General features: G+C 50.1%; 1 protein-coding gene across 2 annotated transcripts in view; it reads left to right on the plus strand.

The window, feature by feature from the left end:
* Atp2b3 (ATPase plasma membrane Ca2+ transporting 3) overlaps window positions 1–24,741 on the plus strand; it is a 74,869-nt gene that overhangs the window by 33,643 nt on the left and 16,485 nt on the right. For both annotated transcript variants that reach the window (XM_042667496.1, XM_042667495.1), the window contains 13 exons: window positions 3–167; window positions 1,357–1,571; window positions 2,264–2,506; window positions 3,036–3,277; window positions 8,214–8,448; window positions 12,151–12,330; window positions 12,447–12,534; window positions 13,220–13,326; window positions 14,948–15,139; window positions 17,309–17,522; window positions 18,398–18,609; window positions 20,070–20,177; window positions 23,620–23,802. In XM_042667496.1, coding sequence (XP_042523430.1) covers window positions 3–167; window positions 1,357–1,571; window positions 2,264–2,506; window positions 3,036–3,277; window positions 8,214–8,448; window positions 12,151–12,330; window positions 12,447–12,534; window positions 13,220–13,326; window positions 14,948–15,139; window positions 17,309–17,522; window positions 18,398–18,609; window positions 20,070–20,177; window positions 23,620–23,802 — 2,384 coding nt within the window. The remainder of the gene's footprint in view (window positions 1–2; window positions 168–1,356; window positions 1,572–2,263; window positions 2,507–3,035; window positions 3,278–8,213; window positions 8,449–12,150; window positions 12,331–12,446; window positions 12,535–13,219; window positions 13,327–14,947; window positions 15,140–17,308; window positions 17,523–18,397; window positions 18,610–20,069; window positions 20,178–23,619; window positions 23,803–24,741) is intronic.

The following is a 24,741-nucleotide window of genomic DNA, read 5'->3' on the forward strand; positions in this document are numbered from 1 at the left end:
AGCTAAGAAGCAGGATGGGGCAGTTGCCATGGAAATGCAGCCTCTGAAGAGTGCGGAGGGTGGTGAGATGGAGGAGCGGGAGAAGAAGAAAGCCAATGTGCCCAAGAAGGAGAAATCGGTCCTGCAAGGGAAGCTCACGAAACTGGCGGTGCAAATTGGGAAAGCAGGTAGGGACAGCTTGAGGCAGCAGGCTAATGCCACCGACTGGGCCTCAGATCGCTAGACCTCTGGAGATGGAGCCAGGAAAATGGAATATGACAAGTGGTGTGGGCTAGGGAACCAGGCTGGGAGGTAAGGCCCTGGCCCAGCCTCCCTAAATGAACATGGATTATTCCAAACTCCCTCCTAAAGCCCAGGTCACACACTCACCTCTCCACCTCCTTTTCCCAACACTCCATGTCTAGGACATGGTCAGAAGGCAGCCAGCACCATTTAAGGGACTGCTGGCCAGACTCCTGACATCTGAGGGCAGGCTAAGGGTGATTTTACCCAGGCATGCTCCTCAATCTGTAAGGCTGGCTGCTTTCACACTATCCTGAGAAACTCAAGTAATGACCATCCTAGGCACTGCTCCCCCCCTTATCCACCAAGCCATCCCCCAAACTGTTTATCCCAGAACATGAATCAAATCAATCTGCCCTTTGAAAACATTCTGGCTAGACCCAAGCACAGTGACTCATACCTGTAATCCTAGCCACGCACGAGACAGAGCAGAGGATTGTGTGTGGGTTGGGAACATCATTGTTCAAGGCCATCCTGGACAAAGCGTGAAAGACTCCCCCATCTCAACGAACAAAAGGCTGGGATGGCAATACCCACCACCAGTCTTGGACCAGGCTGGGCTAGGACCTTATGAGTCCTATTTGAAAACTAACTAAAGCAAAATGGGTCAGGGATGTGGCTTACATGGCAGGAGCACCTGCTTAGCAAATGAAAGTCCCTGAGTTCAAACCCCAGTACTAACAAAAGAGAAAAACAGGGAAGGAGGGAGAGGGGGAGGGTAGCTAAATGGCCCTGATCAGGCGCAAGCTAGCCACAGCTGTAGTGCCCCTTACCTCCCTCTTTTTTTTGCCAGTCCTGAGGCTTGAACTCAGGGCCTAAGCACTGTCCATGAGCTTCTTTTGCTCAAGGTTAGCACTCTACCACTTGAGCCACAGCGCCACTTCTGGCTTTTTCTGTGTATGTGGTACTGAGGAATTAAACCCAGGGCTTCATGCATGCTAGGCAAGAGCTCTACCACTATGCCCCATTCCCAGCCCCTCCCCCTTACCTCTCTTTCTCTTTTCCTTTCTCCTCTTCCACCTGTGATGGCCTCCTTCCGCCACCGTCTTTGTGAACTCCATCATGGCTGAGCAGGGCTGGTGATGTCTGCTATCACTGTCATCATCCTGGTTCTCTACTTTGTGATCGAGACCTTTGTGGTGGAGGGCCGCGTGTGGTTGGCCGAGTGCACACCAGTCTATGTACAGTATTTTGTGAAGTTCTTCATCATCGGCGTCACTGTGCTGGTGGTGGCTGTCCCCGAGGGCCTGCCTCTGGCTGTCACCATCTCTTTGGCTTACTCTGTCAAGGTAATCGTTCATAATACCTTGTGTAAAAATGTGAGAAGTTGTACAAAGGGGTTTCAATTCAACAAGTCAGATTATGAGTACAATGCATCTTTATAATACTTGCAATCGATGACAGAAACAGCAGCAAGATGTCAGCAAGCACTTTGCGGTGGTGAGAACAGGGAAGGGGTTCCTGTCTCTCAGAGGAGCCCCTGAGAGGGACTGAGGGATAGCTTTGCTGGCCCATCAGAGTGAGCCCTATGCCCACTCAGCTCCCTGGGCACAGAGAGATAAGTTGGAAAGCAAGTGCATAGTGAGGTACACTTGAGGATTGGCAGTTGGGACCCAGGTAGGAGGAGGCTGGAGGGTCTGGGAAGCAGAGACCTGGTGTTGAACACAGAATGGGGGTAGGGGGCAGGGCCTCCTGGAACGCTGGGAGGCAGTGATTAGAACATGAGAGAGGAAGGATGGCGTGAAGGGGGTGGAGGAAGAGGGGCTATGGCAGGGTGGCATTAGGCAACATCCGAGGAGAGGGGTTTCCTAGAACCTGAGTGCTCCCCATTTGATGAGTGCATACATCTTCAAGATCTGTTTTGATTCAAGGCCACCACGTAGCCCAGAGCTGACAAAGGCACCATGTTTGAGCTGACCAGGCCTTGTTCCTCTTGCTGTAATGAGCAAACAACCCAAGTGCCCCTCACCTCATTTTACAGAAAATGATGAAGGACAACAACCTGGTACGCCATCTGGATGCCTGTGAGACCATGGGCAATGCCACAGCCATTTGTTCAGATAAGACGGGCACCCTCACCACCAACCGGATGACCGTGGTCCAGTCCTACCTAGGAGACACCCATTACAAAGAGATTCCATCTCCCAGCGCCCTGACCCCCAAGATCCTTGACCTCCTGGTCCATGCCATCTCCATCAACAGTGCCTACACCACCAAAATACTAGTGAGCTGGGCCAGGAGGGCAGGCGGCAGAGCCACAGTGGGATGTGGGGCGGGGCCTGGGTTGGGGCGTGGCTTGAGCTGTGCTGAGGGGCTCCCTAGGTGTTCTTAAGAACTTTCCAGGGGCTTAAGAGCATAGCAAAGTGTAGTGGTAGAGTGCTTGCCTAGCATGCATGAAGCTCTGGGTTTGATCGCCAGCACCATCAGAAAACCGAAACCAAGAACTTTTGAGCTAAGTGTCCGGGGTGCTGGTAACCTTCCTCACAGTCGTTCGCATGACAAGCTGCTCTGGCTGCTGGGTGGGGCCTGGCAGGTTCTAGCAGTTCCTTCTAAGACTCATGAAAGATGGGACACTGCTTGCAGAGGGTCCCTTGGCAGCTAGGGCATGGTCTAGCGAGCCCACATGGGGACTTTCCTCTGCCCCACCACACTTTAACAACGTGGTGGCCACAGCTGGGCAGGAGCCTTGGCCTGGGAATGGTCCAGAGGGGGCTCTCCACCCCAGCGCCATGCTGGCTCTCCTCGTCCCGCAGCCTCCAGAGAAGGAAGGCGCTCTCCCACGCCAAGTGGGTAATAAGACGGAGTGCGCTCTGCTGGGCTTCGTCCTAGACCTGAAGCGGGACTTCCAGCCTGTGAGGGAGCAGATTCCCGAAGATAAGCTTTACAAAGTGTACACCTTCAACTCGGTCCGCAAATCCATGAGCACAGTCATCTGCATGCCTGATGGCGGCTTCCGCCTCTTCAGCAAGGGAGCCTCGGAGATCCTGCTCAAAAAGTGAGTGGGTCACCCCAGGAGTCAGGGGCTGGGTGTCTGGGGGTTGGCTGAAGGGTACTACCAAAATCTTTCATTGTATTGTTGTGAGGAAACTGACCTGACACAGAATTGTCCATTCGAACCACTTTAAATGTACAATTCAGTGCAGTACAATTCAGTATATCCACAAGGCCATGGAGCTCCTAAACATTTGCCTGCCTTTCCAAAAGAAACCCCAGGATCATTAAAGAAACATTCCCCACCCCGCTCCCTCTTCAGCCCTGGCAACCACAATCTGCTTCCTGCTCCTATAGATTTGACTGTTCTGGACATTTCATAGAAGTGGAACTGTTAGGCTGGGAAGGTGGCTCAGTGGTAGAGTGCTTGCCTAGCATGCATGAGGCCCTGGGTTCGATTCCTCAGTACCACATACACAGAAAAAGCCATAAGTGGCGCTCTGGCTCAAGTGGTAGAGTGCTAGCCTTGAGCAAAAGAAGCTCAGGGACAGTGCCCAGGTCCTGAGTTCAAACCCCAAATCTGGCAAAAGAAAAAAAAAAGAAAAAGAAAAAGAAGAAAGAAAGAAAAAGAAAAAGAAAGAGGAGAAACTGACACTTTGTGTCTGGCTTCTTTCACTGAACAGAATGCCCTCCACATTCATCTGTATATCAAAACTTCCTTTGCTTTTGATAGTTAAACAATATCTCATTGTATGGGGTATTGACTGTCTATTGACAGACCTTCTGGGTTGCTTCCATATTTATCATTAAGAATCATGCTGCTGGGGCTGGGAAGGTGGCTCAGTGGTAGAGCGCATGTCTTGAATGCATGAGGCCCTGGGTTCGATTCCTCAGCATCACATAAGCAAAAAGAAAAAAAAAGCCGGAAGTGGCACTGTGGCTCAAGTGGTAGAGTGCTAGCCTTGAGCTGAAGAACTGAGGGAAAGCACCCAGGCCCAGAGTTCAGGCCCCATGACCGGTCCCAAAAAAAAATTTAAAAAAAAAAAAAAGAATCATGCTGCTATGAACATTCATGTGCAAGTTTGTGTTTGCATGCATGTTTTCAACTTTCTTTTTCCTAAATACTGTGTTAGCTTTCTGTTACTATGTCATCTGAGCTGGACACAGAGCTGCATACCTGAAGTCCCAACTACTCAGGAGGCAGAAGTGGGAGGAAGCCTTAAGCACAGGAGTTCAAGGCCAACCTTGGCAACATAATGAAATTGTCTCAAAATATTTTGAGATAAATCAACTTTTATTAAGAGAAAATTTTTATTTTGGCTTATACTTTGGGGAGGTTGCAGTCTAATAGCAATTGGCCAGAAAGTATGTCATAAACCAAAAAGCCATTCATGTCATGGTTGCAATGAGAAAGAGAAAGACCTAGTCCCATAAGCCTCGAGGGCACACCCCCAGTAACATACACCTCTCAGTAGGCTCCTCCTCTTCAAGTGTCCACCACCGTACAATAGCAGCATCAAGCTAGGGACCAAGCCTTTGTGAAATAGTCCAGTCCTAAACTATAGTGTGTGTCCTTGGTCCTTATGCCCATCTCGTGATATTAAGATGCATTTTTCCAGTCCATGTCTAAGAGTCTCCAAAGTCTTAACTTTTCCAGTATTATTCAAAAGCCCAAGTTCAAAGCCTCCTGTGAGCCCTTGCAAAAAGAAAAAAGAATATTGTGCACTTCCAAGATACAATAACATGGGAGACAATAACATTCCCATCCCCAAAGAAGGGAAATAAGAAAAGAATGAGGATCTGGCCAAAGACAGACCAAAACCCAGGAAGGCAAACATTAAATTTGAAATCTCCAGCATGTGGGGCACACTGTGTTTGGATCTAGGCTCCCAAAGCTTGACTAGCCCCCACCTTTGTAGCTTTACTGGTCGCAGCTCATATGGGCCTGGCGTGTACTGGTTGTTCTCACTGCCTGCAGCTTCAACTTCACTGTCACAGCTTCCTGCAGCCCCCTGTTGGGGGCTGTGTGCAGAGATTCTGACCCTGACACACACAGCTTACCCCTGGGTCTTTCTTTGAAATCCATGTGCAAACCTTCATGGCCCTGTAACCCTTGTGTATTATGTGCCTGCAAAAGCCAGTACCATAAGGATAAAGTCATGGTCAGCCACAACTGAAGCTATACCTGAGCTCACTTGAATCATGGCGTCAGTGTGTTTTAGATGCCTTGCTAGCTAAACATGTGGGGGGGGGGAACGGCGGGGGGGGGGGGGGGAGACTCAAAGGGAAATGAATCATTAAATGCTTGCTCTGGGGTTCTCCTCAAAAGATCCTGCCCTGGAAAGCCTAAAACATGAAGTGGAATTTCTCCTTCTCTGAAAAATGGTTGATGACCTTGATGATGGTTGTGACCTTGAAAAATTTTAAGATTCCTTACCGGCCTCTTATTGTCTCCATGTTTGAACTCAGGACCTCGGCACTGTCCCTTAGCTTTTTTGCTCAAAGGCTAGCACTGTACCACTTGGTGACTAGAGATAAGAGACTCACAGACTTTGCTGCCAGATTAGCTTTGAACTGCAATCCTCAGATGTCAGTCTCCTGAGTAGCTAAGATTACAGGCATGAGCCACTGGCTCCTGGTTCTTTACATACAGTTGATATTAAATCCTTATCAAATACATGACTTGTTTTTCCTGCCATTCTACGGGTTGTCCTCACCCTTTCAACAGTGTCCCTACATGCATGAACGTTTTCAGATTATGATGAAGTCCAATTCATCTGTTTGCTGCTGTTGTTAATATGGGTGTTCCTTTAGTTTGGGGAGGGGTGTTGTTGTTTTGAGCCTTAGTGCCTGTGTGTAGTGTAGGCTGTCCTGAAACTTGCAATCCTCCTGCCTCCGCTTCTGCAGTTCTGAGATCTCAGATATGTGCCACAAAAAGGCCCAGCATGGGTTTTTGTTGGTTTTGCCAGTCCTCAGGCTTCAACTCAGGACCTGGGTGCTGTCCCTGATCCTCTTTGTGCTCAAGGCTAGCATTCTACCACTTGAACCACAGCACTACTTCCAGGTTTTTCTGAGTAGTTTATTGGAGATAAGAGTTTCATGGACTTTCCTGCCCAGGCTGGCTTCGAATCACGATCCTCAGAGTAGCTGGGATTACAGGCATGAGCCATTGGCCCCCAGCACATTGTTGTTGTTGTTGTTAAAGTGATTAAAATGTTCTAAAGTTGACTATAGTGATGGTCGCAAGTATCTGAGAATATGCTAAAAAGGTTGAATGATACACTTTACATGGGTAAATTATAGGAGAATTGAATCTCAATAGTTAGTTGAAAAGCTAGAGGAGGAAGCATGTGGCCTTGTTTCTGAGCATGCCTGCTCCCCCTACCGCTTCCCTGCCTGCATACTTCCCCTGGGCCTCTGTTTTGTTCCCTACTCTCTCACCTAGCTCCTCCCATCCCTTCCTTGTGGTCCTTGGGAACTGGTTCCCAGGGTTCCCTGCGCCCCAGGCTCAGCCTACTCCCTGCTCTCAGCAGACTTGATCACCAAGTATGCCAGGCCCAGCCTCTGTAACCCAGAGCAAAGGTCATTTCCCTGCTGCATTTGGCATAGAAGCTGGAGTGCCGCCATCTTTCTGTGCTCCTTTAGTGGGTACTCAGGGCCACAGGGGCACTGTGGCTAAGAGCTAGGGTTTGTAAATGGGACTGAACCCCAGCTCTGCTCTGCTGGCTGTTTGAACAGAAGTTGCTCCTCCTGACAACCACCTTAGCTTCTCCTTTCAACATGAAGATAGCAGCAGTACTGATCTCCTGGAAGTACTGTGAGAATTCCATGAGTGAATCCATGTCTGTAGGAAGATGCTAGTCCATGCCAGCTTTTTTTAGTTTCCTTCTGCATAAGCCTAGCAGGCAGCACTTCTTTCACCACACCTGTCTCTCTGGCTGAGTTCTCCCCAAGTCTTGTTCCTTCTAGGAACCCCCTAGATTCATCAGGCTTGGACCCTGATGATTGCTGTTGCCTTGTCTTATCCCCACCCCACAGCATCTAGATTTTGCCTGTGTTCCCCACCATTGCCCTAGAGAGTCCACGGAAGAGCTATTTTGAGTCCCATGCTCCCACCTGGGTTCCTCAGCTGAGACAGTGGCACCAGCGTCCAGAGCCTGCTGTTACAAATGATCTCAAACCTACTGACTTAAACAACAGAAATTCAGCCGGGGAATGAGGGGTCACGCCTCTAATCCTAGCTACTCAGGAGGCTGAGATCTGGGAACTGTGGTTCAAAGCTAGCCTGGGCAAAAAAGTCCCAGAGATTCTGATCTCCAAATAACTACTCCAACATTGGAAGTGGCACTGTAGCATTGAGCATAAAGAGCTCAGGGACAGCACCCAGGCCCTGAGTTCAAGCCCCATGACTGACATAAATAGAACAAAACAAAACCAAAAAAAAAAAAAACCCCACAGACATTTGTCATCCTGGGCTGGGAATGTGGCTTAGTGGTAGAGTGCTTGTTTAGCATGCATGAAGCCCAGGGTTCGATTCCTCAGTACCACATACACAGAAAAGTCAGAAGTGGTGCTGTGGCTCAAGGGGTAGAGTGGCTAGCCTTGAGCAAAAGAAGTGCAAGGACAGTGCCCAGGCCCTGAGTTCAAGTCCCAGGACTGATTTTTTTAAAGGAAATTTGTCATTTCACAGTTTTAATAGTCAGAAATCCAGAGTGAAGGTATGGGCAGGGCTGTGCTCGCTCTGAAAGCTGCAGAAGAGGATCCTTGCTTGCCTCTCCCAGATTCTGCTGGTGGCCAGCAAACCTTGGCTTGTAGCTGCATCACTCCAATCTCTGCCTCTGTCATGGCCTTCTCCCCTGTCTGTGTCTCTGTGTCTTCTGCTGTCTTTACAAAGGACACATCATTGGCTAAGGTCTCACCCTTATCCAGTGTGACTGGCACTATTTCCTCTTGTTCTCTCCCTGTCCCCACCTTGCCCTACTGTCCCTCCCCTGTCCCAGGTGCACCAACATCTTGAATAGCAACGGTGAACTTCGAGGATTTCGTCCGCGGGACCGGGATGACATGGTGAAGAAGATCATTGAGCCCATGGCTTGTGATGGCCTTCGCACCATCTGCATTGCCTACCGAGACTTCCCTTCAAGCCAAGAGCCTGACTGGGATGATGAGAACGAGGTGGTGGGCGACCTCACCTGCATAGCTGTTGTGGGCATCGAGGACCCCGTGCGGCCTGAGGTAGTCATTGTGCTTCTGAAAGCTGCTCTCAAACCTGCATCCTGGGGCCAAGTTTGTTCACTGCGGGGCAAGGTGACCTTTCCTCACATCCAGCCTGTACAGTGTAAGGTTTTGGCCACAAACATGCATAAAGCGCACCTCTTTCCCCTACCTCCTCCTGCTCGAGTTACAGGTAGAGCAAGCCATCCAGCCTCTGGAGTGTGGGGAGGCTAGGTAAGGTGGTTATTAGCAGACCTTCCTCGGTATACTTGACTTCTTTCCGTGCTGGGCTCTCTTGCCCTTGACCTATGTAGAGATTCTGTGCTGCTCACCAAATGCCTGCTCCTGCTGGGCCCCTGAGGAGACTCAGGCAACATCTTCTACCAGGTGAGAGGTGAAAGCAATGAGACCTCCACCACCCGGGCCAATGGATTGAAGCGGGTGATGAGGTCTAGAGAGGAGTCATGCATGGCTGGTCTGGAAGCTTGAGCCATATGGTTTGGTGAGCAGGGTGAATAGTCAGCAGTCACCAGTCTAGATGGATCCAAGTGAGGTTCAGGACACCCATAGGGAGAGGTCAAGGCGGCGGGTGGCTGTAGGAGTGCAGAGCTCGGACCTGGAGGGAAATTCCAGAAGCATCTTTATATGACTGATGGCACCAGAGCAGTGTGCAGCTGAAACAGGCCAGACAGGGCGGAGAATGCTCAGGGTCCATAGAGCTGAAGCAAACAGAGTAAAGGAAGGTGAGTTAAGGAAGTTAAGGCCTTGATATTGGAAGATCATGGGCGACTTTGACCTGACAAGATTCTTGGTATTAGTAATATTCGGGCTTTTTTCTTTTAAGGTGGGAAAGCCTTGAGAGAGGCAGTCTGGTAGGACCTCCTGTTCCCAAACCCTGTCTATTGGTGCCCACCTCATGTTAGAAGCAGGGACACCTGGCTATTTCCTATTAGCCTGAAAGCACGTATTTGTAGGGGCTTCCACTGGGGGGGGGTGAGAAATTTCTTGCACTTACCAAAGATATTCAATTCAGAAGACAATGCTAGCCACATCTACACTGTGGCCGTGGGTCATTGTCAGAAGAGCAGCCCTGTGTTCCACAGACAACACTGTGTCCTTGGGTAGGAAGGGAACTGCTCTGAGAGAAACTACCTTGAGGCTGGCTTGGGAGAAGATGGATGGATGGGGGATGAACTACAGCAAGCAGCATCGGCGCAGGGAAGGAAGGCAGTGGTATGTGGTATGACACCCTGGACTAGCTGGGCAATATTCCTTTTTTTTTTTTTGGATCCAGTTGTGGGGCCTGAACTCTGGGCCTGGGTGCTGTCCCTCAGCTCTTCAGCTCAAGGCTAGCGCTCTACCACTTGAGCCACAGCGCCACTTCTGGCTTTTTTCTTTTTGCTTATGTGGTGCTGAGGAATCGTACCCAGGGCCTCAGGCATGCAAGGCAAGCGCTCTACCACTGAGCCACCTTCCCAGCCCCCCCCCTTTTTTTTGTCATGGGGCTTAAACTCTGGGCCTGGGCGCTGTCCCTCAGCTCTTCAGCTCAAGGCTAGCGCTCTATCACTTGAGCCACAGCACCACTTCCAGTTTTCTGGGGGTTCATTAGGAATGAGTTTCATGCACATTCCTGCTTGGGGCGGCTTTCAACTGCAATCCTCAGATCTCAGTCTCTGAGTAGCTAGGATTACAGGCATGAGCCACCAGCACCTGGCTAATATTCCTTTTTTATGGCCTCCTGAGTTGCTAGGATTATAGGCGTGAGCCACCGGCGCTCAGCTAATATTCCTTTTTTATAAGTTTTGTCTCAAAAAACCAGACACTGGTAAATCTTGAGAAGGATATAGCAAAGACCCAGCTTTAGTGCGTACCACGGCGGGGCATCTCAGGGCAAGAAAAGGACAGCCAGCCTAAGTGATGGCAGAAGGATGCGGGAACAAGGACAGCTCATTTCAGCTTGAGATACTTGAGGGAGAGTTCAGGTGGCAGATCACAGCGGTAAAGCCAGGTGGAGAGGTCAGAGACACCAGCCAGCTGGGTAGTGGCCAGGGAGGGAGAACAAAATGCCCAGCAAATGCTTTTATGCTGAAAGCAAGTAGGCGGGCACATGGGCCTCGGTTAACTTGCTGGGTGCTTGGAGGTTTGGGTGGCTGTAGCCAGAGGAGAGCTGAGCGAGGGGCTGTGTTGACCAGAAGCTGGAGGTTAGGTGATATTAATGTTGGCAACTTCTCCAGATACACCGTGGAGCCTTCAGGAGAAAGCAGAGAATGGGGCTGAGCAGATGACAAGGGATGATTTGTCCCACAGGGAGCAAGTAGTCCTTGGAGGAGGAGGAAAGAGGCTTCTATTTTTTGCATATTTTACTGATAACATTGTATTGCTATGATGAAGGTTTTGTACAGAGGGGTTACAATTCCATAAGTCAGGCAATGAAGACAATTCTTTTTGGACAATGTCACCCCTTCCTTGTCTTCCCTCCAGCTTTCCCCTCCGTTCCCTGCCCACAGGTTGCTTAGTTCATTTTTTACATGGTGTCTACTGAATACCATGAGTGCATTTGTTCACCCTTCCTCTCTTCATTCGGCCGCCTGACTGGGAAGCTAAGAACCTGGAGACCCTGTCCCTGGGTCTCAGGTTCATTGTGGCCACTAGGTGGCAGCAAAGGAAGCATTTTTCCGGGCGCTTCAGGGAAAGGAGCTGCCAAGCTACTTCTACCTTCCTGTAGCTCATGACCTTATCCAGTACCCCAAGATCCTCAAAGAACACAAAGTGATCCTGTGGCTGGAAGCAGAAAGGCACATCATGGGAACATGCAGGATGCCCAGTTCCTCCTGTGCCGTACTCCTCCAGGCCTTGTCTATTCCTGCCAGTTGGCAATATTTGTTCCAATCTCATAGCTGGTCTCCTGGGTTCCCATTCTCTACCTGGTTGGCCTGATTTGCACTCAGCACTGGGGCTTCTTGTTCTTGTTCCCTTGATCCAGGCTCTAATACCACATTTGGAAATGAAATGCATGCATAACCAATAATGTTCCATTTCCCATAGCAAGTAGATCATGTAAAAGTTAGAGCTCCAAGAGAGGGAAAAGATTAATTCCAGAGGCAAATGTCTTTGATTTTATATTGTAAAACCAGACAAAAGGTAGAGGTACCCAGAGCTCGGACACAAGCCAGGATGGCTAACCTAAGTCAGAGCTGTGGTGGACCTGCTTGTGACCAGGGAGCCAGCAGAGTGGCCAGGGTTGAGAAGCCCCTTCCTTATTGTTCTTCAGAACCAGTGAGCCACCCTGACAGCCAGCCTCCCTGGTAACCTGTGTGAGTCCTGCTCAGCAGCTCTGGGCTTCCATCTTTCAGCTAGAAAATGAGGTTGATGGAGTTGGGTAATTCCTGTGAACACTCACAGGACCTATCCAAACACAAAAGCTTCCAGTGGCTTCTCTGGACATTACCCTTGCTGCCTGGACCTGGATGTGAATCATCTGTCTCCTGAAGCTCACAAGGAGACAGTAGGGGGGAGCCTGAGGGACCAAGGGGAGCACCTGCCCCTGCAGGCTGTGCTCCGCACCTCCCCTCTCCGCAGAGCCCCGATACCCATCATTGGGCACGCAGGTTCAACTTTGCTGGACATTGGGGTGTAGCAGCTATAGATGTTGGTAAAGGGACGGTCCAGGGGCTAACTATGTCTTTCATTGCTTACCCCGCCCTCTTCTCTCGTCCCTTCCAGGTCCCTGAAGCAATTCGCAAGTGTCAGCGTGCTGGCATCACAGTCCGCATGGTAACTGGGGACAACATCAACACAGCCCGAGCCATTGCGGCCAAGTGTGGCATCATCCAGCCAGGAGAGGACTTCCTGTGCTTGGAGGGGAAAGAGTTCAACCGGAGAATCCGCAACGAGAAAGGCGAGGTAGCTCTGCCACCTCATGCCTGGTGCTGGCTACTCCCCTACTCCGCCCACCCTTCCCACCCCACCCCTGCCTGTCCACCTAGTTTGGCTCTGTAGCATCTATGTGCTTCCCCCAGATAGAACAGGAGCGGCTGGACAAAGTGTGGCCCAAGCTGAGGGTGCTCGCCCGGTCCTCTCCCACTGACAAGCACACTCTGGTCAAAGGTAACTGAGCCCATGTTCTGTCTTCCCTGGGGGGGGGGGGCATGCTGTGTTATCTCCTCTTGGACACCCTAGGCCAGGCTCCCAAATGAATCTCCAGGGCCTGCGTAAGAAGCCAGGGTCCTTGGCTCTAGAGCTATGCTTCTTGAGAGTGGTTGATAGAAGATTCCTAAGAAGCCAGGCACTGGTGGCTCATGCCTGTGATCCTAGCTACTCAGGAGGCTGAGGTCTGCAGATTGTGGTTCAAAACCAGCCCACACAGGAAATTAGACGCTTATCTCCAATTAACCACCTGAAAACTGGAAAGGGCTCTGTGGCTCAAACTGGTAGACCAGCAGCCTTGAGCAAAAGAGCTCAGGGACAGCAGCCAGGCCATGAGTTCAAGCCACATGATGGACCAAAAAGAAAAAGAAAAAAAATTCTTAAGAAAGAAGGGCAAATAGAGGCTGTCCACTCATTGGAACCGATGGGGAAACTGAAGCCCAAGTCAGAAAGGCATTTAACCAACCATTCCACCAAATCACACCACACTGCCTTTGTGGGTGAAGGACTGAGGTGGGAGGAGGGACTTGATCAGAAGGGGACCTGGAACGTAAAGGAAGTCCACTCCCACAATTCCCTTGGCCAGTCCCCCAGAGTGGTGATGACAGATGGCATCAGCCCTGCCCTGCCCCATTTTGTGTTCCAGGGATCATCGACAGCACCACCGGTGAGCAGCGGCAGGTGGTGGCCGTGACCGGGGATGGCACCAATGATGGGCCAGCCCTCAAGAAGGCAGACGTGGGCTTTGCCATGGTAAGGCACCAGTGCCAGCCCAGTTCACCAGGCAGATGAGACCTTGTGTCTCATGGACATTAGCTTTGTACCAGAAAGTAGGAGCCAGTGTCAAAGCAGATTGTGGAGCACTAGAAGGTTCTTTCCCTCCCAACTGGCCCATATAGGCTTAGAATATTAAGGGACAAGTCAGTGGGATCCAGTTACACCACTGACAAGGGCACCAGAGTCTGGGTGCCAGTGGCTCACGCCTGTAATCCTAGCCAATCAGGAGGCTGAGATCTGAGGATCAGTATTCAAAGCCAGCCCAGGCAGGAAAGTCTGTGATACTGTCATCTCCAATTAACTATCAAAAAGCTAGAAATGGAGGTGTAGCTCAAGTGGTAGAGTATCAGCCTTCGGTGGAAAACGCTAAAGGACAGTGCTCAGGCCCTGAATTCAAGCCCCAGTACCGGCACAAACAAAAAGGCAGCAAGATTTGTCAATGATAGCACCCAAAGCAGACTCCTAGCCTCAGAGATAATCAGCAAAGTCTGCAGTGTATTCGTCCTCTGCGGTTTGATCCTGTTGCTCTTGTAGAGCTAAATTTTCCCCTTAAAACCTTGATGCTGATGAGCGCAGTGGTCTGCTAAACACTGCCCACACAGCTGGCCCTGCCCTGCAGGGAACTGCAGGGAACTGGGCTTGGCAGATGAAAGCAGCAGCCTGGACAGGCCTCATTCCCAATCCTAGCAGGAAGCAGCCCCCTTCAAGCAGCATATGTTTTATGTAGCCTAGTGGGGGCCTAGTGCATCCTTCTAGGCGAGACCAAGCAGAGCTTGCCAGATGGGGGCCAGGCGTGGGGTAGGGTGGGTAGGGCCGAGCATCTTTGTAGAATTGTAGCTGCATCAGTATTCATATATTTTAGCAGCAGGGATCCACCTTGCAGACCAATGAATGGGTTCCTTCCTGGCACCAGGGTCCCATGACCTCCCTAAGTAGGCAGTTTCTATAGAATGCTAAGAACAGACAGAGGACTGCGGTGAGGCCGCTTGTGGCAGCTGGGCCGTGTGGAAGGCCATGTGTATGGCCACATCATCAGGACCTTCTGTTTTGGAGCAAAGGCTTCACCTCACCATACACATGTGGCTCAAGATTGGGTTGGATAAAAATAAGTACTGTTGAAGGAAGGGGTGATATTGTCCAAAAAGAAATGTACTCCTTTCCTGACTTATGTAACTATATATCACCTTTATAATAACAATAAAAGTAAAAATTTTAAACAAAAAATAGTAAGGACTGTCGCTGGTTACTGTTGGCTTACACCTGTAATCCTAGTTATTCAGGAGGCTGAGATTTGAAGATTGTGGTTTGAAGCCAACTTAGGCAAGAAAGTGCCTAAGACTCATCTCCTAAACAGCTGGAAGTAGAGCTGTGGTTCAAGTGGTAGAGCACTGCCTTTGAGCAAAAAAAGCTTGAGGAAAACACTAAAGCCCTGAGTTCAAGCCCCAGGACTGGCATTTAAAAATAAAAGAGTACTGTCTGCCCCAGGGGGGGCCTTATTTGGTAGGGAAAGGCAGCCAACCAGCCTGGGTGGACTGGTGGTCAAGTATGGGCTGAGAAAGGAGTCCATGAGCACTCTGTGTTTCTGTGCTATTCCCAGGGCATCGCAGGAACTGATGTGGCCAAGGAGGCCTCTGACATCATCCTGACAGATGACAACTTCACCAGCATTGTCAAGGCAGTCATGTGGGGCCGAAACGTCTACGACAGCATCTCCAAATTCCTGCAGTTCCAGCTGACAGTCAATGTGGTGGCTGTGATTGTGGCCTTCACGGGCGCCTGCATTACTCAGGTGGGCACCAGGGGCTCTCCCTCTCACAGCCCATCGGGCAACTGCTTTCTGAGGGCAATGACTGGCACTGAAGACCTAAGGCCAGAGGACCAGGTTGAGAGCAAGTTTTGTCTTCCCTTCAGGTTCCTTTTATTGAAATCAAATTCACACACTAAATCAATCACCACCTGAGGATGCACAATTCAGTGGGGTTTTCTTTTCAGTATACTTGCCGCATTGTGCAATCAGCACTTGTAGAACTAGTTCTAGAACATTCTCGTCAATCCCAAAGGAAACCCTATACCCATTAACAGTCACTCTCCAGGTCCCTGCCCAAAATGAGTTAATCCTGGCAAACCCCAATCTGTTTTCTGTGGCTATGTTGTGGACATTTCACATCCAGAAAATCAGATAATAGGTGGCATTTAGCATGTAGCCTCTCTCTTAGCATGTTTTTCAATATTCATCCATGTGGGCTGGGAAGGTGGCTCAGTGGTAGAGTGCTTGCCTTGCATGCCTGAGGCCCTGGGTTCGATTCCTCAGCACCACATAACAAAAAAGCCGAAAGTGGCGCTGTGGCTCAAGTGGTAGAGTGCTAGCCTTGAGCTGAAGACCTGAGGGACAGTGCCCAGGCCCAGCGTTCAGGCCCCATGACCGGACCAAAAAAAAAAAAAAAAATCAATATTCATCCATGTTATAGCTTGGGTCGGTACTCCATTCCCTGGTGTGTATGTGTGTGCCAATCTGGGGCTTGAACTCAGGTCCTGGGCACTGTCCCTGAACTTTTTTGCCTAAGGCTACCACTTAAACCACAGCCCCATTTCCAGCTTTTCACTGATTAATTGGAGATAATACTCCCATAGACTTTCTTGCCCATGCTGGCTTTGAACCACGATTCTCAGATTTCAGTTTCCTGAGTAGCTAGGATTATTTATAGGGATGAGTCACCAGCGCCTGGCTCCATGCTCCATTCCTTTTTCTTTTTTCTTTTTATTTGGTTGGCCGTGGGGCTTGAACTCAAGGCCTGGTGCTGTCCCTGAGCTCTTTTGCTCAAGGCTAGTGCTCTACCACTTTGAACTTCAGCACCACTTCCAGTTTTTTCTTGTGGTTAATTGGACATTAGGATCTCATGGACTTTTCTGCCCAGGCTGGCTTTGAACTGTGATCCTCAGTTCTCAGCCTCCTGAATAGCTAGGATTGCAAGCTTGAGCTACAAGCCCTTGGCTTTTTTGAAGACTTTTTAATTGAGATCTAATTCATGTGATATTAGTATTATAATAGTTAAAGTATTTTACAATGTACACAGATTTTTCATAGGTATATAGTGCTATACAACTTTCACCACTGTATGCTTCTAGAATATTTTCATTTCCAGTAAGAAACCCTCTAACTATTAGCAGTCAGGCCCTATCCCCTTCCTCCCACTCCAAGGCACTTCTCATATGCTCATGAAATCATAAGAGTTCATTTATATGACACATGGCCTTATGCATCAGACTACTGTGAGGCTGCTTTGTGTGTGTGTGTGTGTGTGTGTGTGTGTGTGTGTGTGTGTGTGTGTGTGTGTGTGAACCACTACTACTGGGGCTTAAACTCAGGGTTTCATACTCTCCCTTGGCTTTTGTTCAAGGCTGGTACTGTACCACTTGAGTCACACCTCTGCTACTGGCTTTTTGCTGGTTAGTTGGAGATGAGTCTCTCGGAACTGTCTGCCCAGCCTGGCTTTGAGCCATGATCCTTAGATCTCAGCCTCCTGAGTAGCTAGGATTACAGGTGTGGGCCACCAGCACCAGACTTAGGAGGCTGATTTTGAAAGAACAACCCAGAGGATATGACCAAGCAGTCAGTAAGACACAAGGTTTGGCCTTTTCTTACTCTGTGGGGTGGGAGATAAGGACAGTAACCACCACTCTGGCCCTGAAAGGCAGCCCCCTGTCCCTGGGCCTAGGCTAGGGCACTGGCTGGGCCCTCAGGCCCCACTAAGAATTCAAACCATGCCTTCCAGATCACTCCCAGTAAGCAAGAGAAGGGAGATGGGCGGGCATCTGAAAGGCCAGCAGAAAGCCACTGCTAGCCTAAAGGAAACTGTGGGAATAGCTCTTCGCAGGCACTGCAGGCTTTCTATCTCAAGGCTTCCCAGTAGGAGCCTGGTGGCTGCTCTGTGGAAGAGTGACTGCCTGTTCTCTGCAGGACTCTCCTCTCAAAGCCGTGCAGATGTTGTGGGTGAACTTGATCATGGACACTTTTGCCTCTCTGGCCCTGGCAACGGAGCCCCCCACTGAGTCACTGCTGCTGCGGAAGCCATATGGCCGGGACAAGCCCCTCATCTCGCGCACCATGATGAAGAACATCCTAGGCCATGCTGTCTACCAGCTCACCATCATCTTCACCCTGCTTTTTGTTGGTAGGTTGGCCCTAGAGTGCTCCCTCCCACCCTCCCTCCCTTCCTCTCTCTCTCTCTGTCTCTCTCTCTCTCTCTCTCTCTCTCACACACACACACACACACACACTTTTCAGCTGTGTGCACAAGGTCTTCAGCACACTGTTGGTGCCCCGTGCGCTTGGGCCATGACTAGCTTACATTATGTATAATCCCTGCCAACCACAGAGGGAGACATCACAGATTTTGGATGTTTTGGGTTTTGCTATTTCTGGTCCTTGAGCTCAGCTTGTTATTCACAGCTGGCAGTCTGCCACTTGAGCCATGCCTTTAGCCTGGCATTTTGCTACTTTTTGGAGATGGAATCTTGTGGACTTTTTGGCCAGGGCTAGGCTTCAAAGTGTAATCCTTCAAGTCTCAGCCTCTTAAGTAGCTAGGATTACAGGTGGGAGCTGCTGATGCCTGCCTATATACTCCTTTTGGGAGGGGGCGGTCATGAGGCTTGAACTCTGGGCCTGGGTGCTGTCCCTGAGCTCTTCAGCTTAAGGTGAGGACTCTACCACTTGAGCAACAGCACCACTTTCGTTTTTCTGAGTGGTTTATTGGAGATAAGTCTCATGGATGTGGATGTTCCTGCCTGGGCTGGCTTTGAACCGCGATCCTCAGATCTCAGCCTCCTCAGTAGCTAGGATTAGAGGCATTAACCACCAGCACCCGGCTACATAGTCCTTTTTGACAGAATGGCAAATGAAAAAGGAAGAGGCCTGCTTGGTTCCCTTGGCCCTCACTTACCTCTCCATGGCCCCTCACTGTGGGTGTCCCACCAGGCACCCCAGGCCATGATGTGCTAAAGACCCTCGTCAGCCCTCCCTCCCCTTTCCCCCGTGTCCTCCCTCCAGGGGAGCTCTTGTTCGACATCGACAGTGGGCGGAATGCACCTCTGCACTCACCGCCATCAGAGCACTACACCATCATCTTCAACACCTTCGTCATGATGCAGCTCTTCAATGAGATCAACGCCCGCAAGATCCACGGCGAGAGGAATGTCTTCGATGGCATCTTTAGCAACCCCATCTTCTGCACCATTGTTCTGGGCACCTTTGGAATTCAGGTGAGAGGGGAGGCTCCATACTCGGCCTCTGCTACCTGCAAGATGTTGAGGCCCCGGGCTTCCGTCCTAGGGCTCCCCTGGTACTGGCCAGTTGTGCCATTCATGATTTTCCTCCAACTCACACCCTTGCTGCACTCCAGGGCAGATGGTCTTTGCCCTCCAAACATGGCTGAGCTTCCTTGCTGGCTTCCAGAGGGATGGATGTGCCTGTACATCTGTGTTCTCTTTACCGGTGTCACAAGTAGCCCTTCCTGCTTGCTCCCCACCATGCCAGGGTCTGCCATTCCCATTCCTACCATCTAGTTCCTTGCGCTATGGCTGTTGTAACTATAAAAGGTTCTGTTGGAGATGTCAGCTGTGCTCAGGGGTGGAATGCCATCCTCTGCCTGCCACCGTGACGTGGATAGGCTGGGCAGCCCAGCTCTCCAGGAAGGGCTGAGTATTCTGATATATAGTGTTTTCCGATGGACTATAGTAAGGGCCAGTGGATTGAGAGCTAATTGCCAGTGCCCGTGCTCACACTTGTAATCCTAGCTACTCAAGAGGCTGAGTTCTGAGGATCATGGTTCAACACTAGCCTGGACAGGAAAGTCCATAAGACTCTCACCTCCAACTGAGCATCAAAAAAGCTGGAAGTGGAGTTGTGGCTTAAGTGGTAGAGCACTAGCCTTGTACACAAATGCTCAGACAGTGCCTGGGCTGAGTTCAAGCCTTAATATTTGCACACACACACACACACACACACACACACATAAAAAGAGATGCTTGCCACTGAAAGAGTCCATTACTCACAAATCCCAAGGAAGATATGCCATATTATGGGAGCTGTACAGAAGTTCTGGTCAGCAGGCAGATGGTGGGAAGATTTGATGGTTCCCCCAGAACAACTCTTAGTGGGGTCGGGCCAGGAATCTTAAGATTGGTTGCTGGGGATCCTTTCAAGCCCATTGTGGGGCTTTCTTTGTTTATTTGGTACCTGGCGGGGGGTGGGGGGGGGGCAGAGATGAACTATGTACTGGGCAGTCTGCATTTGAAAAGCTTGCTGGCCTGGGACTATGACACCTCCAAAAGTGGAGGATAATGAGGCAGGAGGCAAGGCAAGATGACCTGCATGGTCTGAGGTCAGCAGCACAGGGTGTCTGCTTTGTGCAGGCAGGTTGGGTATAGAAATCATCTGATTTGGAGAGCTGAAATGTGGTCCATCCAGCTAAGTATGGGGCTTGAGTGAGGGGAGGTGGAGGCTGACACATGAGGCGTTTTGCCCCCAAAAGGAAAGTCAAGCTGTCTCTCAAGGAACGACTAGCTTATCTGCCAAGGGAACCAGTAATCCAATGACTCTGATCAGGAGGCTCTGCCTACCAGGAGGCTAGGCGGGTCTGGAAGGCAGGCCTGGCAGAGGGCAGGCAGGAGCTGTGCTGGTGGTCCACTGCCACTACACCTCCATTCCCCTCCTCCTGCAGATCGTCATCGTCCAGTTCGGCGGGAAGCCCTTCAGCTGTTCCCCGTTATCCACAGAACAGTGGCTCTGGTGCCTGTTTGTTGGCGTTGGGGAGCTTGTCTGGGGACAGGTAAGCGTGTCTGATCGGCCTTCTCCCCTTGCCCCTTCCAGTTGGCTCTGCTGCTGACACTTATAGTGGACAAGATGACTGGGTCCTGGCTAACCGAAGGTCTTTTTGTGGCAGCCACCCTTCCGCTCCAGAGCCTGCCCTTCGGGAAAGCATGTGGTGCGGTCAAATGGGCAGCCCTGCACAATAGGATTCAGGCCTGGGACATACTATGACCCGGAGGCACCAGGTGACAGCACCAGCAATGAGAACATGAGGGATGATGGCTGAGCTGCTCCCCTTTTCATGATAGCTGCCCAAACCTGCCCCTAAAATCTGGATGGCTTAGGAACTGGGCTGCAACTTGGTGGTAGTGCAATCACCTTTGTATGAATGAGGGCCTAGATTCCATCCCAAGCACCACACACAGAAAAAAACAAGGATCTGAATGGCTTGGGAAATCCCCACATATTGGAAATTAAACAAAACCATACTAGGTAATCTGTGAGGCAAAGAGAAGGTCTTGAGAGAAATCACGATACAGTTATTTTAACCTGATAGAAAGAGAGAGAACCACAATTCCAGACCCATGGGCTACAGCTAAAGCTACTCAAGGGGACCATTTATAATATCTACATTTAGATCAGGGACCCGGGTAGCCCTAGCCTACCTGCCATGGCTACATGGTCTTTGAAGGCATTTCTCCAGAGTTGTGTAACACTAGCCTAGGAAACTGAATCCAAGATCCATTTCTCTTCTTTTTTAGCTCAGACTACCACTAAATATATACCACAGACTGAGTACAGTGACTCATGGCTATAATCTCTTCTATTTGACAAGTGGAGATTGGGAGGATCAGTTCAGGTCAACTTCAGGCAAAAGTCAGCATAATCTTACTTCTGAAACAATCCAAGCATGGTGACCCACTCCTGTAACTATGAAGGAAGTAGAGGTAGGAAGCTCTCAGTCCAAGGCCTGCTCAGGACAAAAAGCGGAAGACCCTACCTGAAAAGTAAAGAAAAAAGGCTGGAAGCATGGCTTCAGTAGTATGGCGATTGCCTAGCCGGCACAATGCCCTCATTTTAAACCCAGTACCTGAGCTCAGACTTCAGTAATACAAAAAAAAAAAAAAAAATGTGTGTGTGTGTTCCATCATAGACTGCCAGCTTATAAAACAAGTATTTTCTTTCAGTCCAAAGTGAAGATTCCAGCCAAGTCAGTCTCTGATGCGGGTCCCTGCTGGACTTGTAGCCGGCCATCTTGCCACTGCGTGCTCATAAGGGGTGAAGAGGGGAGAGGCGTGTTCTGGTGTCTCCTCTTCTTAAATGTTTTAAACTTTTTATTGTGATTATAATGGTGATTGTACATAGGGGCTACAGCTATATAAGTCATGTAAAGAATATGTTTCCTTTTGGACAATGTCACCCCCCCTTCCCTTCCTGTCTCCCAGTTTTTCCCTCCCATCCCCACCCACACGTTGTATAGTTCATTTTCAACATAGTGTCTAGTGAGTACCGCTGCTGCATTATATTCGCCCTTTGTCCCTCCATTTCTGCGCTTCCCCTTACCCTCCCAAACACAGAGAAACAAACAAACGAGAGAAAAAAGAAGAGAAACAAAAACAGCAACAAAGAAAAGATCTTTTGTTTCCATTTCCTGGAGCTCATTTCGATTGGTGTCTCCTCTTAAGGGCTCAAATCTACTAAGATCAGGGGCTCAGCCTGATGACTTCATTAATACTGCCACGCTGGGGGTTAGGTCTGCCACAGGAACTTAGTGGAGGAACTCAGGTCAGCCAATAGCACTTTGTTTTGTTTCTTAATTTACTGGTGATTCCCCAAGCTGGCTACTACAGTAGGTCATGTCCTTGCAGGCCCCTGGCATTAGTCCTGAGGGACTGCCCACCCAGTGCCTTCAGCTTGTTTTCCTTCCACCAGTGGAGCTCCCATCCCATTCCCCCTCATGCCTCATTATCCCGTGGAATTCTTTAATTTCCCACAGCCTTGACTCAACGCACTTCTCACAACCCTGGTGATGTCAGTGTCTGACCTTTTGGCCACATATTGCAGGTCCATCCTCTACCCCTAACCCCACACACAGTGCCAGCCTCTAGCTCAACCCCTCAGGACTATGGAGTGGTCTTTTCTATTGTTAACCTTATTGGCGCTGTCCCTGAAGTTGTTTTTTTCTTTTCTTTTCTTTTACCTTGAGGCTAGCACTATACCACTTGAGCCACATTTCCAGCTTTTTGGTGTTTCATTGGAAATAAGTTTCATGGACTTTTCTGCCCAGGCTGGTTTTGAACCAAGATCAGATCTCAGCCCCTGAGTAGCTAGGATTACAGGTTTGAGCACTGGTGTCCAGCTTTTTTAATGACCTTTTTTAATTACAAAAATAAGATGTGTTTGGGTGGGGAAAAAATCCAACAGAAAAAAATTTCCATGAGAAAAAAAAACTCCTAAGTCTGCTCTTGGCCATGTCGACAGGTTTCTGCTCAGACATCCAAGATGAGAGAATCCATATTCTTTCACATGATGACGTGGAAAAAAGCCAGGCCTTCTCTTCACTCTTACCTGGCTCTTTCTTCTCCTGCCCTTCCCAGCTGTCACCCTCCTTGTCACTCTCCTCCCTGTCAGCCATTGATCCCAGGTCTTTTTCTAGACCTTTATCCTCCACAATTCTCCCAGGGAGTCACATACTCACACTTGCCTTTCTGAGTTAATAGTGAAAGACAGCATGTGTGGAATCTGGTCAGCTAGGAAAAACACAGTCTGTGGTGCCCAGAGTTTTTCATTGTCTGGCACATTGCCATGCAGTGCCCAGATGGCTGGCCTCATTCTCCAATCCCTTTGTGACCCAAGATCCCCAATATAAATCATGATATTTGCATAGACTAGCAGGTGGTCCAAGGCTGGGAATGAACCATACACCTCTCAAGCAGGAGGTTTGGTGCATTCCAGGGTCTGGGAAGGTGGCTTAGTGGTAGAGTGCTTGCCTAGCATACATGAAGCCCTGAGTTCAATTCCTCAGTATGACATACACAGAAAAAGCTGGAAGTGGCACTGTAGCTCAAATGGTAGAGTGCTAGCCTTGAGCCAAAGAAGCTCAGGGACACTGCCCAGGCCCAGAATTCAAGCCCCAGAAATGGCCCAAAAAACAAAAACAAAAACAAAAAAAGATTCATTCCAGGAGTAGGGCCGGGGCCCGACCTGACTTTACTGCATAGTGCTCAATGGTGGACATCCCAGCTGTTTTCCCAGCCCTCTAGGTGGAGGAGATTCACTGGGGGAGGAGGAATCTGCTGTGGGAAGAAGCCAGTTTAGGAAACCATAGTCTTCCAGGCCCAAGGAAATGCCAGGCCCCAGCGTGTGGGGGCAAGGGGTGTGGCCTCTGCTCTCTTCCTGCCTCCCAGCAAAGCTTGTTCTTATGCCACCTGTTTGCTGTCACTGCACTGCGACTCCCCCAGGTCATCGCCACCATCCCCACCAGCCAGCTGAAGTGCCTGAAGGAAGCAGGGCACGGGCCCGGGAAAGATGAGATGACGGATGAGGAGCTGGCCGAGGGGGAAGAGGAGATTGACCACGCTGAGCGGGAGCTCCGCAGGGGCCAGATCCTCTGGTTCCGAGGCCTCAATCGGATTCAGACGCAGGTAAGACACTGTTTCTCTTGGCTCTCCTGGTGCTTCCGCCCAGAGAGGGTAGGAAACAGGCAAGAAGCAGGGACTGGGCAAGTAGAACCTGAGGGAAGCCCGTAGGTCCTGCTGCCAAGCACACGCAGTTTCTAGCATCCCATCTGCCATCTTGGTGTACTCACTGCTCCTTGGGGGCAGAGATGGCCTCTGCCTGACACAGCCTTCAGGGCCAGGAAACTAAAAGTATATGCCAATGACCAACGGCCAGCTCTCAGGGGCTCAAACCAGCACAGCCCCCTTTACTTGGTGAGGACTGCCACCAGGCCATGGGCAAGTTATGTTCTTGGAAAGACATGCCCACTTCAGAGAGCAAGCACCACATACACTGGCACATACTGTAATGACTGCTCAGAGTATTCCTTTAAGGAATCGACTGCCACAAATTGGTCCTTTCTCTTGATCCAAAGGCTATAAAGTCAAATGATCACTGTACCACCCAGTGGTAGGCATTTTTGAAGACTTCACAAGAGCTGGTGTGCTACAGCTACCCTTACGTCTGCCTCTAGCTCTTCCCTGGCCAACTTTCCTGCCAGAAGGTTCCAGATCCTTCCCTGGTACCCTGTCATGATTGTACTACCCAGAAACAGCTCTCGCCATAGCTTACAAGGTCTCCGCCTGCTCCATCATTCCTCCTTACCAGTCACTCTGGCAGCTTACTGTCCCTTCTGAGTCTCTCTGCTCCTGCTAAGCCCATCTGTCACTCAGCCCATGCTTTGCCATGCTATAAACCCCTCTGGCCTAGTAGAGAGGGAAGAGATCCATTGGGGGCTCTGTCTACCTTTGTCCTATAGCACACCCCCCTGGCCTGGACTACCTACCCTTCCCTAACATCCTCTGGACAGCCTCAGCCCTCTCAAGTTACCACCTTCCCAAGGGCCTAGTCACCTTCTCTTAGGT

Source organism: Dipodomys spectabilis, unplaced genomic scaffold (genome assembly GCF_019054845.1).
Source record: "Dipodomys spectabilis isolate Male_0828 unplaced genomic scaffold, ASM1905484v1 ptg000411l, whole genome shotgun sequence".
NCBI classification, from domain to species: domain Eukaryota; kingdom Metazoa; phylum Chordata; class Mammalia; order Rodentia; family Heteromyidae; genus Dipodomys; species Dipodomys spectabilis.